This window comes from Hyperolius riggenbachi, chromosome 10, assembly GCF_040937935.1.
Source record: "Hyperolius riggenbachi isolate aHypRig1 chromosome 10, aHypRig1.pri, whole genome shotgun sequence".
In the NCBI taxonomy this organism is placed as follows: Eukaryota; Metazoa; Chordata; class Amphibia; order Anura; family Hyperoliidae; genus Hyperolius; species Hyperolius riggenbachi.
The window spans coordinates 272,422,972-272,436,277 of record NC_090655.1 but is presented as its reverse complement, the minus strand read 5'-3'; the positions used below and the strand labels follow the sequence as shown (position 1 = coordinate 272,436,277).

At 43.4% G+C, this 13,306-nt stretch overlaps 1 protein-coding gene across 1 annotated transcript in view; it reads right to left on the bottom strand.

Annotated features, from left to right (window-relative positions):
• Positions 1–13,306, bottom strand: part of LOC137535496 (zinc finger protein 605-like) — a 46,307-nt gene that overhangs the window by 5,436 nt on the left and 27,565 nt on the right. Inside the window, exons 5-7 of the mRNA XM_068257330.1 lie at positions 12,768–12,865; positions 12,070–12,655; positions 3,014–3,940 (exon numbers count right to left, since the gene is read on the bottom strand). Of these exons, the coding sequence (XP_068113431.1) occupies positions 3,014–3,940; positions 12,070–12,655; positions 12,768–12,865 (1,611 nt within the window). The remainder of the gene's footprint in view (positions 1–3,013; positions 3,941–12,069; positions 12,656–12,767; positions 12,866–13,306) is intronic.

The following is a 13,306-nucleotide window of genomic DNA, read 5'->3' as shown; positions in this document are numbered from 1 at the left end:
CAAATGTCCTGTGACGTTTTAGCTCGTCTCAGGTAGAAAGAATTGGGATATTGGATGCTACACCAATGGGTGTGACCAATGCCTTGTGCCTGTACACCAATATAACCCATGACAAAGTCACTGGGGCAGCTCAGCTCAATATTTTATGAGTAAGAGGGGAGAACTGCAAAATACTCATTTTTTCAGGGCTGTGGAGTCGGAAATGAAGAGTCGGAGCAATTTTGGGTCCCTGGAGTTGGAGGTTTCATAAACGGAAGTGTCAAAGTTGGATGATTTTTGTACCAACTCCACAGACCTGCATTTTTTTCACTTAAGCAATTACTTTTAGTACGGGGACTTTTTTTCTTCAAAAACAAACAAATTATGCAGGATATCAGCCTATCTATATTTGTACCGTTTCACCTATATTGACATTAATCACAATTATTAATAAAGCATATGGAGCCTAGGTAATCAACAAGTATAAACCTTTTATTTAAATATATCCTAATGCCAGCTAAATCTCACAAACTTTTAAATCCCTAATACACAGGGCTGCCAGAAACCTCTCCTTTCACTTGGGACAAAGTGCATAGTGTACTTCGCCACACACTGTGTTTGCACACTGTCCCAGGGGGAAGGAGAGGTTTGTCCTCAGAAGGTAGGTAAAAAAAAACAAAAACTGTAAATTGTAAAAAATGGCCTGGTCACTAGGGGGGTTTAACACCGCGGTCCTCAAGTGGTTAAAGGACAACTGCAGTAAGAGGTATGTGGAGGTTGCCATATTTATTTCCTTTTAAGCAATACCAGTTTCCTGGCTATCCTGCTGATCCTCTGCCTCCAATACTTTTAGGCATAGACCCTGTACAAGCATGCAGCAGATCAGGTGTTTTGGACATTATTGTCAGATCTGACAAGATAATTTGCATGCTCGTTTCTGGTGTTATTCAGAGACTACAGCATCCAAATAAATCAGCAGGGCTGTCAGGCAACTGGTATAGTTTAAAAGGAAATAAATATGGCAGCCTCCACATACCTCTCACTACATTGTCCTTTAAAGCAAGATGGAGATAATTTATCTACATTAATATGAGATTTTCTGACACGTTACCATAACACAACATATTACACCATAACACTAATGACACTGTGAATGCTTATCATTGTAGTTCCATAAGCTGCGTTATAAGACCACAATGTCCCACTGTGAACCTATCCTAGCCTTAGAGAACAACTTTTCTTTGTTACAGCTGATACAAATCCTGCAATAATCTGCAGTGTGTCTACTTCCTGCTTTCATGGAAGCAGACAAAGTTAATATCCTGTGTTAATCAATTAGCTGTCTGCTGTGGCAGCCAGCTGACACAGCTGAGGGATTAAATGACAACTTGTGCTTAGTTACTTATGCTTAGTCACAGATGAGGGGGAATTATACAGGCTAAACTCTCTAAATACATACAGGGTGCATGTCTCTCTGTTTCCCTTCTGTCCTATGCGATTGTAAAAGGAATCACATACATTACATTTCAACCATTACAAAAGGGTGATAATTGGAAACAAGAAGACCCCTACATTAGAAACAATAGTGAAAGCAAAACCTCAGGAACAGATGAAAACAAACGTGCATCAAGACTGAGCACAATAAGGAAACAGGCTTTGAGTGAATAGGTGCTAGAGAGAAGAGATGCTGCAGAGAAACATGTCCGCACTGGAGGGGAAAAAGAGCAAATCAGACTGTAATGACCTGTCTGGATAAGCCAGTGGATGCCAGATAGTCACCCTGCACTCAATAAGCCAAACTAGTTTCACTAGACACTTTTTCATACCTCCTAAGATAAGAAAGAGGGAGAGTGTATCTGGGATGGGTCAGGAGAGAAATATAATACATACCCAGGGCTTCCTCTGGCCGGATCGCTCCCTCGTCGTCCTCAGTCACCTTCTCCTTCCCCTACAACTGGCCCCCAAAAAATCCTCCAGTTGGGGCCAGTCAGCACATGCGCAGTCCGGCCAGGCACGTTCCCCCGACGCATTCACTTTGCCTGGAGTGTACTGCACAGGTGCAGAATGTTCCCAGCGATGGCAGTGAGACGGGGGGCGCGCCTGGCAGGACTGCGCTGACTGGCTCCAACTGGAGGATTTCTCGGGGCCAGTTCACATTGCCTGGAGCGTTCTGCACCTGCACTCCTGGCGACACACAGCTAGGCAGCACATGCACAGTTATATCCATAATGAGATGAGATGGTCAAGACATTTCCCACACTCAGTGCAGTAACAGAGCTTCTCACCAGTGATGAGATGGCCAAGACATTTCCCACACTCGGTGCAGTAACAGAGCTTCTCACCAGTGATGAGATGGCCAAGACATTTCCCACACTCGGTGCAGTAACAGAGCTTCTCACCAGTGATGAGATGGCCAAGACATTTCCCACACTCGGTGCAGTAACAGAGCTTCTCACCAGTGATGAGATGGCCAAGACATTTCCCACAGTCAGTGCAGTAACAGAGCTTCTCACCAGCGATGAGAGAGGGATAAGCGAAGCTGAACTAGCCTGTTATTGGCTGCTGCACTCCACTCTCCATCCTTTCTACTTCCGGCTATGCTGGGGAGATGGAGAGCAGTATGCTGTGGCCAGTCCAGCTTCACTGAAGGAGAAGCTATGTTTCCCTGACACCACCAGTGTGAGATCTCTTATGTCTCACAAGGTTTATTTTATCACTAAAATATTACCCACACTCAGCACATGAATAGGGCTTCTCTCCAGTGTGAGATCTCTCATGTCTAATCAGGTTTCTTTTCAGACTAAAACATTACCCACACTCAGCACATAAATATGGCTTCTCTCGTCACCAGTGTAAGAACTCTCAGACCTGATAAGATGTGATTTATGTCCAAATTATTTCTCACACTCAGCACATCAATATGGTTTTTCAACAGAGTGAGATCTCTTATGTCTGACAAGGTATGATTTCCAAACAAAACATTTCCCACACTCAGAACATGAATAGGGCTTCACACTAGTGTGAATTTTCTCATGAGCGACAAGATATGGTTTTAAAACAAAACATTTCCCACACTCAGCACATGAATACGGCTTCTCTCCAGTATGAGATCTTTCATGTATAACAAGCTCTGATTTCTGTACAAAACATTTCCTACACTCAGTGCATGAATAAGGCTTCTCACTAGTGTGAGTTCTCTCATGAGCGACAAGATATGGTTTTAAAACAAAACATTTCCCACACTCAGCACATGAATACGGCTTCTCACCAGTGTGAGATCTCTTATGACTGACAAGATGTGATTTATGCCCAAAACCTTTCCTACACTCAGCACATGAACAGGCCTTCTCACTAGTATGAGATTGCTCGTGATGAACAAGAGTTGATTTCCGGGTAAAACATTTCCCACACTCAGCACATGAATAGGGCTTCTCACCAGTGTGAGATCTCTCATGCTGGACAAGTTTTGATTTTCGCACAAAACACTTCCCACACTCAGAGCACATATAGGGCTTTTCACTACCAGTGTGAGTTCTCTCATGATTGACAAGATATGCTTTTGAAACAAAACATTTCCCACACTCAGCACATGAATAGGGCTTCTCACCAGTGTGAGATCTTTCATGAATAACAAGATATGATTTAGAAAGAAACCATTTCCCACACTCAGCACATGAATAGGGCTTCTCACCAGTGTGAGTTCTCTCATGTATGACAAGCCGTGATTTTCGCACAAAATATTTCCCACACCAGGAACAGGAATAAGACCATCCAGCAGGGGGAGAGCTGTGCTGGGTATGAGGCTCCTCAGGGTTAGACAGGTGAGGGAAGTCTGGAGGAATATTTGGGGTCACCAGGGCATCTGCAGGAGACTCTTGTCCAGTGACATCACCATCCGTTGTACAGTCTGTGGATACAGAGAGACGAGTCTCTGAGAGGTTCCTGATGCCGGGACTCCGCCCTGCAAATAGAGAAACATCATCACTTCCTGTTAGAGAATTCTGAGGGGAGGAGCAATTATCAGTAGGGATGGTCAGTGAGCTGCTGATAATTCCAAGTTGATGCAACATTTATGCACATTAGAAATGGACCAGATGCAGCAGCTCAGAGTTGTCACTGACCATCATTAGTTATCAGCCTGACAGAGAACTGCTTAAGTTTGTGCTGATTACAGGCGGCCAATCACATGACCATAACATTGGCTTGCATGCTAATTTTATGTAGCTTGGATTTCAATCAGTCAAATGTATTTCCTGACAAATGTGTTTATCTGCATACAATTTGCATTACATTTGCATACAAGATAGTTATTTCCATCTCGTTGACCATCCCTACAGCTGGAGGCCCATACACACGCTAGATAAAACAAAGGTGGGCAAAAATGACTGCCTATGTGTACATGCCCCCCCCCCCCCCAACGCCTTCTGCCAGCCTGAGGATCCACCCCTTCTTCCTACTCACCCCATCATGTCCGTCCCTCTGCCTCCCCTCCCCCTCCATACTGCAACAGAACACATCAATACATTTGGCCAAACTAATTTCATAAAAAATAAATTTACCAGGTGTCACAACATAATACAGGTGTTCCACCTTTTAACTACATAGACAATGTTCAAATCAATATAAGCAACATATGGTGCAACTAGTCCATGCTTTCTGCCCTCAAACAGGTCCTGCATACACTTGTCTGCTTGCTGGATGTAGTTGTCTGCAGGTCACACAGGTGACAGCCCCCCACCACAACCAACAGTGGGGACTCCTCAGACTGAAGGACCCTAGTGACCGGGACTAGCTGCACAGATTGGAAGTTTAGGGTCTCTCTCACCACAAACCACCACTCTGTTTCTAAGCTCCGGCCTCCAGCATAATCACCTCCGACAAATAGAAACCTCCGCAGTGTAACAATCTCACCACTTTTTATTATAAAAACATAGGCAGCTTTTGTGGAAGTTGTCCATGTCTTCTCCTACACTCTGTATAATCCTGGTTAGCCATGTCACCTCCTGTACTGTATAACATATAATAGAGCATTGGATAATATATGCCTTAGGCCTGGAACCCACTAGCAGCACTTTTCTAAGCGCTTAGTGAATTGAAAAGCTCTTGCTAATGTAATGCTATGGGTGTGATCCCCCTTAACGGATGTGATACTTAATCACCCATCTCATTACATTAGCAAGAGGTTTTTTTTTCCCTCAAATCACAAGCGCTCAGAAATGCTGCTAGTGGGTCCCAGGCCTTACTGTTTCTCATTATTGGCTTTACTTCTCATTCTGTGTTCATCGTTTAGGGAAGTATCTGGACCAGTTCCTTAATCTGCTGGTATGTTTGTCCTTAAAGAGTAACTGTCGGGCATAACATCAAAAAACAATTCTTCATTTTTATCTGGTAAACAAGTAATAAGGATGCTAATCAGGCAATTCAAAAGTTCAAAATCACTCTTCTTTTCTCCTCCATGAAACATCATTCCCCCGTTTCCCTGCCTCTTATTTGGTACATCTGCCGCACAATTAGCCAATAACTCTCATGCTGAGAAGCTGATAAAATCACTCACCCCAGCAGCTGCTGAAATCTGTCCATACAAATAAACCAGCTCTGCAAAGTCACACAATAATGATTTATGACAATGCACTTCCTACTGCAGAGCTGGGTGGGAGTGTCTGAAGACTGGGAGGAGGGCGGGCAATGCATACACAATCAGGCAGAGGAGAGTAAGGGAGGAAATGATGTCAGGATTGGCTTCAAAACAGACACAGCCAAGATAGAAAATGCTAAGTAGGATTTTCTCATTTTTTTTCTATAGAAAAATCACTTAAGTTAAAATGTAGAATGTGCAATACATCTGTTATGTAAGTAGAGCAAGTATTTATCTACTTTCATACGTGTTTTTTTCTGTGATAGTATGGCTGACAGCTTCTCTTTAAAGATACAATGCATTTATTGCAGTAGGTAGAAAGAGCATGTATGTAATTAAGGCATCTAGAAATTTGGGTGCAGGGCAAAGCCGTTAAAAGGCTCCTGCAAAAGTCCCGGCGGTGTTAATTACTATTCCCCCTCCAAGTCGCTGTGGACTTAGTGGTAAGAAGTAATTCAGCTGCCAGCTATTTCCTGGGGCCAAATTATGCTGTTATAACGTAATTTATCAAAAGACGGCGCCCAAATGACTGTCTGAGCATCACTATAGCCGTAATTCCCATAACATCCTATGGTGGCGAATGGTGCTCTCACATTTCCTGTGACCTTTTAGCTTGTCTCAGGTAGAAAGAATTGGGATATTGGATGCTACACCAATGGGTGTGACCAATGCCTTGTGCCTGTACACCAATATAGCCCATGACAAAGTCACTGAGGCAGCTCAGCTCAATATTCTATGAGTAAGAGGGGAGAACTGCAAAATACTCATTTCTTTCAGGGCTGTGGAGTCGGAAATGAAGAGTCGGAGTCGGAGCAGTTTTGGGTCCCTGGAGTTGGAGGTTTCATAAACGGAAGCGTCGAAGTCGGATTATTTTTGTACCAACTCCACAGACCTGCATTTTTTTTCACTTAAGAAATTACTTTTAGTACTGGGGACTTTTTATCTTCAACAACAAACAAATGATGCAGGCTATCAACCTATCTATATTTGTACCGTTTCACCTATATTGACATTAATCACAATTATTAATAAAGCATAGGGAGCCTAGGTAATCAACAAGTATAAACCTTTTATTTAAATATATCCTAATGCCAGCTAAATCTCACAAACTTTTAAATCCATGTAAAACTCTCTTGAATATAGTGATGCGATGATAGGTTATCCCAGAAGCTTTCCATATAGGTGCTCCTATTGATGACAGTTTACCGGTATTCATTTCTCTTCAGGCCCCTTTAGGCTGGGCTCACATATGACATAGCGTGAAAAAGGTGCGTTTTATGGGGGTGCGTTTTCGTTTTTGAATTGCTTTTTATTGCATTTTGCGTTTCACATTTGAGAATCGCAGGTACAATTTCACTGCGTTTGTTTGCATTTTTGGTGCGTTTGCGGTCTACTAATTGAAAATGCATTTGCGTTTTGAATGCGTTTTTTTTTTACCTGCCCTTTATCCAAAATAACCAGGAGGTAAAGAGGAAGCAGAAATACATCATCAACATTTAAAAACCAACAAACGCATAAAAAAAAAAGCATTAAAACGCTATGCATATGCGCTACCTTAGACTTCCATTATGTGCGTTTTGGCACCGATTATGCATAATATGCAACAAATCCAGGGTTTGCGAAACGCATACTGTAAAATCAGTTTGTGCTATTCTCTTCAATCCAACCCATGTGCTCATTAGCACGCCTCTTTCCATAGAAGTACACTCATCACGTGCAAAACCCCTCAGCCATGCAAGCAACTAGAATATAGGTGCAGGCATATAAAAGGTTTAAACTTGTTTATTATCTAGGCTCCCTATGCTTTTCAAGCATTCTTTTCTCAGCACAGAGATTGTGCAATGGGGTCAGGGATTGTCCCAAGTTTGGTAACTTTTTTATGGGGAATTGAGGGGGAACATATTTTAGGCGATAATACACCTACATGTTCAGTTAAAATTATGGAGACTTTATAATGACGATCTGTTAATTTTTGGATGGGCATGTCGGATTCTTTTTATCACTTTTATAGAGGGGCTTAACACTGTAATTTACTTAATATCAAATTAAAGATGGAGAGTGATTTTAAAACTATACATTATTTGAATTTAAATTTAAGGAAAATGAATGAGAGAATGTACATACAAAAATGTTTCTTTAAGAACACATGGGAATGGATGAATTCTCCAACTCAAGCTCTCTCCAACTGCTCAACACCACCAGAGCAGTCTCCAGAGACAACACCAGGTAAGTTTGTTACAGCCGCACTGTGAACAGCCCATAGGATTAGCATTGCAGTGCGGTAAGCTGCATTATAAGACTTTATAACGCGCGACCATAATGTCCCACTGTGAATGCGACCTCAAAGTCATTTTTAGGAGAAGGAGGATAGATACAATTGTTTATTTTATAATTTTTTTTCACCTCGGGTGTCCTTTCATCCCTTTGGCGTCTGAGCTCTGGTTTTAGAGGTGCTTCACATGGGATAATAACCTGGCCATGTTTGTGGGCGTGTCCTCATGCAAGTGAATATGTATGCACTTATAGCATGTAACGCACTGCTATTATAATGTATTATTAATTAAATCTAACCTAAAGATTATGATGAATATCGGCATTGCTGCATTTATGGCAGAATGTGCATTTATTGCAAATATATGCACTTATTCCAGATTTATGCATTTATGGCAGATTATGTATTTATTACATGTAAAGGTGGTAAGGGATATCATTATTATAGGCAATACTGCATGCATGGTAGATTACACATTTATTGCAAATACATTCACTCCCTGGTGCAAGTCAGGAAGTGAACTCTTTGATCCGGAAAATAACAAGTACAATGTATTCTTAAAAACGCGAACGCAATCGCTGCACAAAGTGATTTTGTGAGTGTTTTGCATTATTCCTATACCTTCCATTGAGGCAAAATTACCCAAAAATGGTACAAGCAGCGCTTTGGTGAAGGGATCGTAAATGAACCGCTCAGCTGTGAACTCTCTCATAGGGAATCATTGCACAAGCATTTTTAGGGCAATTTGAAAATCACCTGCGCTTAAAAAAAAAAAGGGCAAAAACGCCCTTAGTGTGAACAAGTCCTTAAAGGGAACCTTAACTGAACGGGGGGTAAAGAGTTTCACTTACCTGGGGCTATTACCAGCCCCCTGCAGCAGTCCTGTGCCCTCGGAGCCGCTCTGAAATCCTCCGGTTCCCCGCTGTCACTTAGTTTTGTTTTTGACGACTCACCAGTCGGCCGGCCGCCATGCGTATTATTGGACGCATTACCTACTGCAATTAGCGATGTTGCAGACCGTAACGCGTACAAAAATACGCATTGCCGCATATCTACGCATGCGGAACAGCGCTAATTGCAGTAGGGAATGCGTCCAATAATACGCATGGCGGCCGGCCGACTGGTGAGTCGTCAAAAACAAAACTAAGTGACAGCGGGGGACCGGAGGATTTCAGAGCGGCTCCGAGGGCACAGGACTGCTGCAGGGGGCTGGTAATAGCCCCAGGTAAGTGAAACTCTTTACCCCCCGTTCAGTTAAGGTTCCCTTTAAAGTCACCAAAATGTCAATGTGCAGCAGAATTAAGGATATAATTGCTCTGGGACTTGTTATGCTTCATATAGTCAGTCCAGGGCTGGGAATGGGATCGACATGTGCAGCAGAAGTCAGGATATCATTGCTCTGGGACTTGTTATGCTTCATACAGTCAGTCCAGGGCTGGGAATGGGATCGACGTGTGCAGCAGAAGTCAGGATGTCATTGCTCTGGGACTTGTTATGCTTCATATAGTCAGTCCAGGGTTGGGAATGGGATTGACATGTGCAGCAGAAGTCAGGATGTCATTGCTCTGGGACTTGTTATGCTTCATATAGTCAGTCCAGGGCTGGGAATGGGATCGAGGTGTGCAGCAGAAGTCAGGATGTCATTGCTCTGGGACTTGTTATGCTTCATATAGTCAGTCCAGGGCTGGGAATGGGATCGATGTGTGCAGCAGAAGTCAGGATGTCATTGCTCTGGGACTTGTTATGCTTAATATAGTCAGTCCAGGGCTGGGAATGGGATCGACTTGTGCAGCAGAAGTCAGGATGTCATTGCTCTGGGACTTGTTATGCTTCATATAGTCAGTCCAGGGTTGGGAATGGGATCGACTTGTGCAGCAGAAGTCAGGATGTCATTGCTCTGGGACTTGTTATGCTTCATATAGTCAGTCCAGGGCTAGGAATGGGATCGACTTGTGCAGCGCTATTGGGGCAATGATCAACACATGAGCCATTCTCTGGCGTTTGTCGGGTATCGAGAGGATATGGCGCTGGATCATTTCCAGTACTATTCGGCGGAGTAATAAAAGGTAAGTATTTATGGCTAATTAAGATTAATAAGGGACTTTTTTATGGTTGCATTTTTATTTCATCTGAACTCTTTGTGGAAATTGGTAAAGGGTATGTTAGTACCCCTATTCTCATTTTACCTAGGGAGGGGCAGGCATCTGGGGTCCCCTTTTTAAAGGGGACCTCCAGATGCAACCATGAAAACCCTCCAGAGTGTGAAACACCCCCACCTCCTCCTGGGCACTGGAGTGTCCATGGATTGGACAAGGACTGAGGGGGAGACTTGGCTGCCTCGCTCTCCCAGAGTCCCCCAATACCATGGACCATGTGGCTGGTATAGCTGCCAGGAATCCTTATACAGCAATATTACATTAATCCCTGGCCAAAGCATTGCAAGTTCCACTGGGTTTCCAGGTAGTCATTACACACTGCCTGCCCCCTCCTCAGGTGAAATGAGTATTGGGGTACTGAGTACCACTTACTTATTCCCACAAAGAGTGAAAGAACAAATAAGAACCAACCACAAAAATAGTCCTTTAAAGAGGGATTCCTGTGAAAATAACATCATAAAAAAAGTGCTTCATTTTTACAATAATTATGTATAAATGATTTAGTCTGTGATTGCCCATTGTAAAATCTTTCCTGATTTACATTCTGACATTTATCACATGGTGACATTTTTACTGCTGGCAGGTGATGTAAGTGGAAGGAGATGCTGCTTGCTTTTTTGGCAGTTGGAAACAACTGTTATTTCCCACAATGCAACAAGTCTACCACAGTGTGATATCAGTACCTCAGTGCTGTGAGCCACTGACATCACACTGTGGGAGGGGTTTCACCACCATATAAGCCATACAGGCCCCCCTGATGATCCATTTCAGAAAAGATGAATATTTCTCATGGGAAATGTGGTATCAGCTACTGGGGCCTTTCCTACCTAGCGCGGTGCAATGCGCCGGAAAAGCCACATGTGTGGATCCGTAGATCCCTGCCCCCACAACAGACGCCAATCCCATTCCCAGCCCTGAACTGGATATACTGAGTACAGCTAGCCCCAGAAATGACATCCAGAAAGTGCATGGCACGTCCTACTGCATAGAGCTAAAGAATTTGAAGAAAAAATCCGCACGCAGGCTTGAGGGAACAACCAGTGACAAGTTTAGTGTCCCTTCACATACATGTGCAATTCGTGTCAGACCTGCAAGGCCGACGATCGTTTCCGGGACACTTAGGGTCCCCCTTGTCAAGGCAAGGAGCAGAAAAACATATATACATGCTACTCACCTTGACAAATGGGACCTTCTGTTGGACAGCCTGGAAGTCCAGCACCAGCACCCACACACACTGGAGTGCATTCCTTTCTCCATACTACCTCATAGAGCCACATTAATCCCTGCCATGCATTGATGAGGATCAACAGATCCGAAACAGTCTGTGGCCTGGTGCACACCGAGTGTTTTTTGTAGCCTTTTTCAAACCGCTTTTGCCTGTGAAAACGCTTGGCTAATGTATTTCAATGGGATGGTGCACACCAGTGGTTTGAGGTTTGTAGAAAACTGTAAACGTGGGTCCTGCAGCACTTTTGCGGTTTGCAGAAGCGTTTCTGCCTCAATGTAAAGTATAGGAAAAGCTCAAACCGCTCTGGAAAATGCTAGATCAGAGCGGTTTTCCAGGCGTTTTTGTTACAGAAGCTGTTCAGTAACAGCTTTACTGTAACAATATGTGTAATCTGCTACACAAAAACGCTCCCAAACACGCTAGGCATGTTTAGAAAACACATCTAAACATACCTAGAATCGCTCTGAAATCTGCTCCAAAAACCTCTAGCGTTTTGAGGATCTGCTAGCGGTTTTGGTGTGCACTGGGCCTGTATGCATGTCGGATCATTGTGGCTCTGTACTATTAACAAGCTGACACATCATTGCATTCCAGCCATCAGTGTGTCTGTACTGTTATTGTCAGTGAGCAGTCCCCCCCCCCCCCCCCCACCAACAAAATAAATCAAGAATGATAGTTTTAGATAACAAAAATCTATCATGAATAGGTAACATAACCATAATGTGGGCAGTTTCTAGTGAGCAGTGACATGTTCATATCAAGATACACATGTATTCTATATTTAATTCTCATTACTCACCTGTCCTGCCCTCTGTAAGATGTTCCTCTTCTATAGTTGCCCCCGTCATGTCACCTTCCCCTGCAGCCTGCTGATCACTCCTCACATATGTCTCTTCTTCTTTACTTGTCCTGATCATGCCACTCTCCTTTATAGACTGCTGATCACTCCTCACATACGTCTCATCTTCTTCCTCTTTCTTTATCCTCATTGTGTCACCCTCCTCTGCAGCCTGCTGATCACTCCTCACATACATCTCATTTTCTTCCTCTTTACTTGTCCCCATCATGACACTCTCCTCCATAGACTGCTGATCACTCCTTACATACGTCTGTTCTTCCTCCTCTCTCTTTATCCTCATCATATCACCCTCCTCCACAGATTGCTGATCACTCCTCACATCCGTCTCTTCTTCCTCCTCTCTCTTTATCCTCATCATGTCACCCTCCTCCATAGACTGCTGATCACTCCTCACATACGTCTCATCTTCTTCCTCTTTCTTTATCCTCATTGTGTCACCCTCCTCCATAGACTGCTGATCACTCCTCACATACGTCTCTTCTTCTTCCTCTTTAACCACAGCACTTACATGTATCAGTTCTCCATCCTAAGTGCACAAAATGAGAGATAATTTAAATTGTGAACACACATAACAGCATATGCAAAATGAAACAATGTCACACAGTTTGGAGTCTAGGATGATTTTCCATTCCACCTACCTGATAATAGTGAGAGATGTTGGGATCTTCTTGTAGACAATCCCGGGAATAAAGAGGACCTGTACATCTCTCTGGTGGGCTCCTGTTACTGGATACATCTGTAGGAAACACACACACTGACTGAATACATTGTCTCTATGTGTTTATCAGATGATGGGGCATCTAGGTGGACAATCCTGGGAATAAAGAGGACCTGTACATCTCTCTGGTGGGTTTCTGTTACTGGATACATCTGTAGGAAACACACACACTGACTGAATACATGGGGGTTGATTCACTAAACCCTGCTAACGTATAGCACGGCCGTTAACACACCTTATCAGAGATAACACGCCTTACCAAAGTTAATACGCCTTATCAGAGTAGCATAGTGAGCGCTACGGGCTCAGAGCAGGACGAGTGGAGCTCTCGTCATTGCCAATTAGCAGGCATACATTTGTAGCGTTCCCTATGCTACTCTGATAAGGCGTGTTCACTTTGGTAAGGCATGTTATCTCTGATAAGACGTGTTAACGGCCGTGTTATGTGTTAGCAAAGTT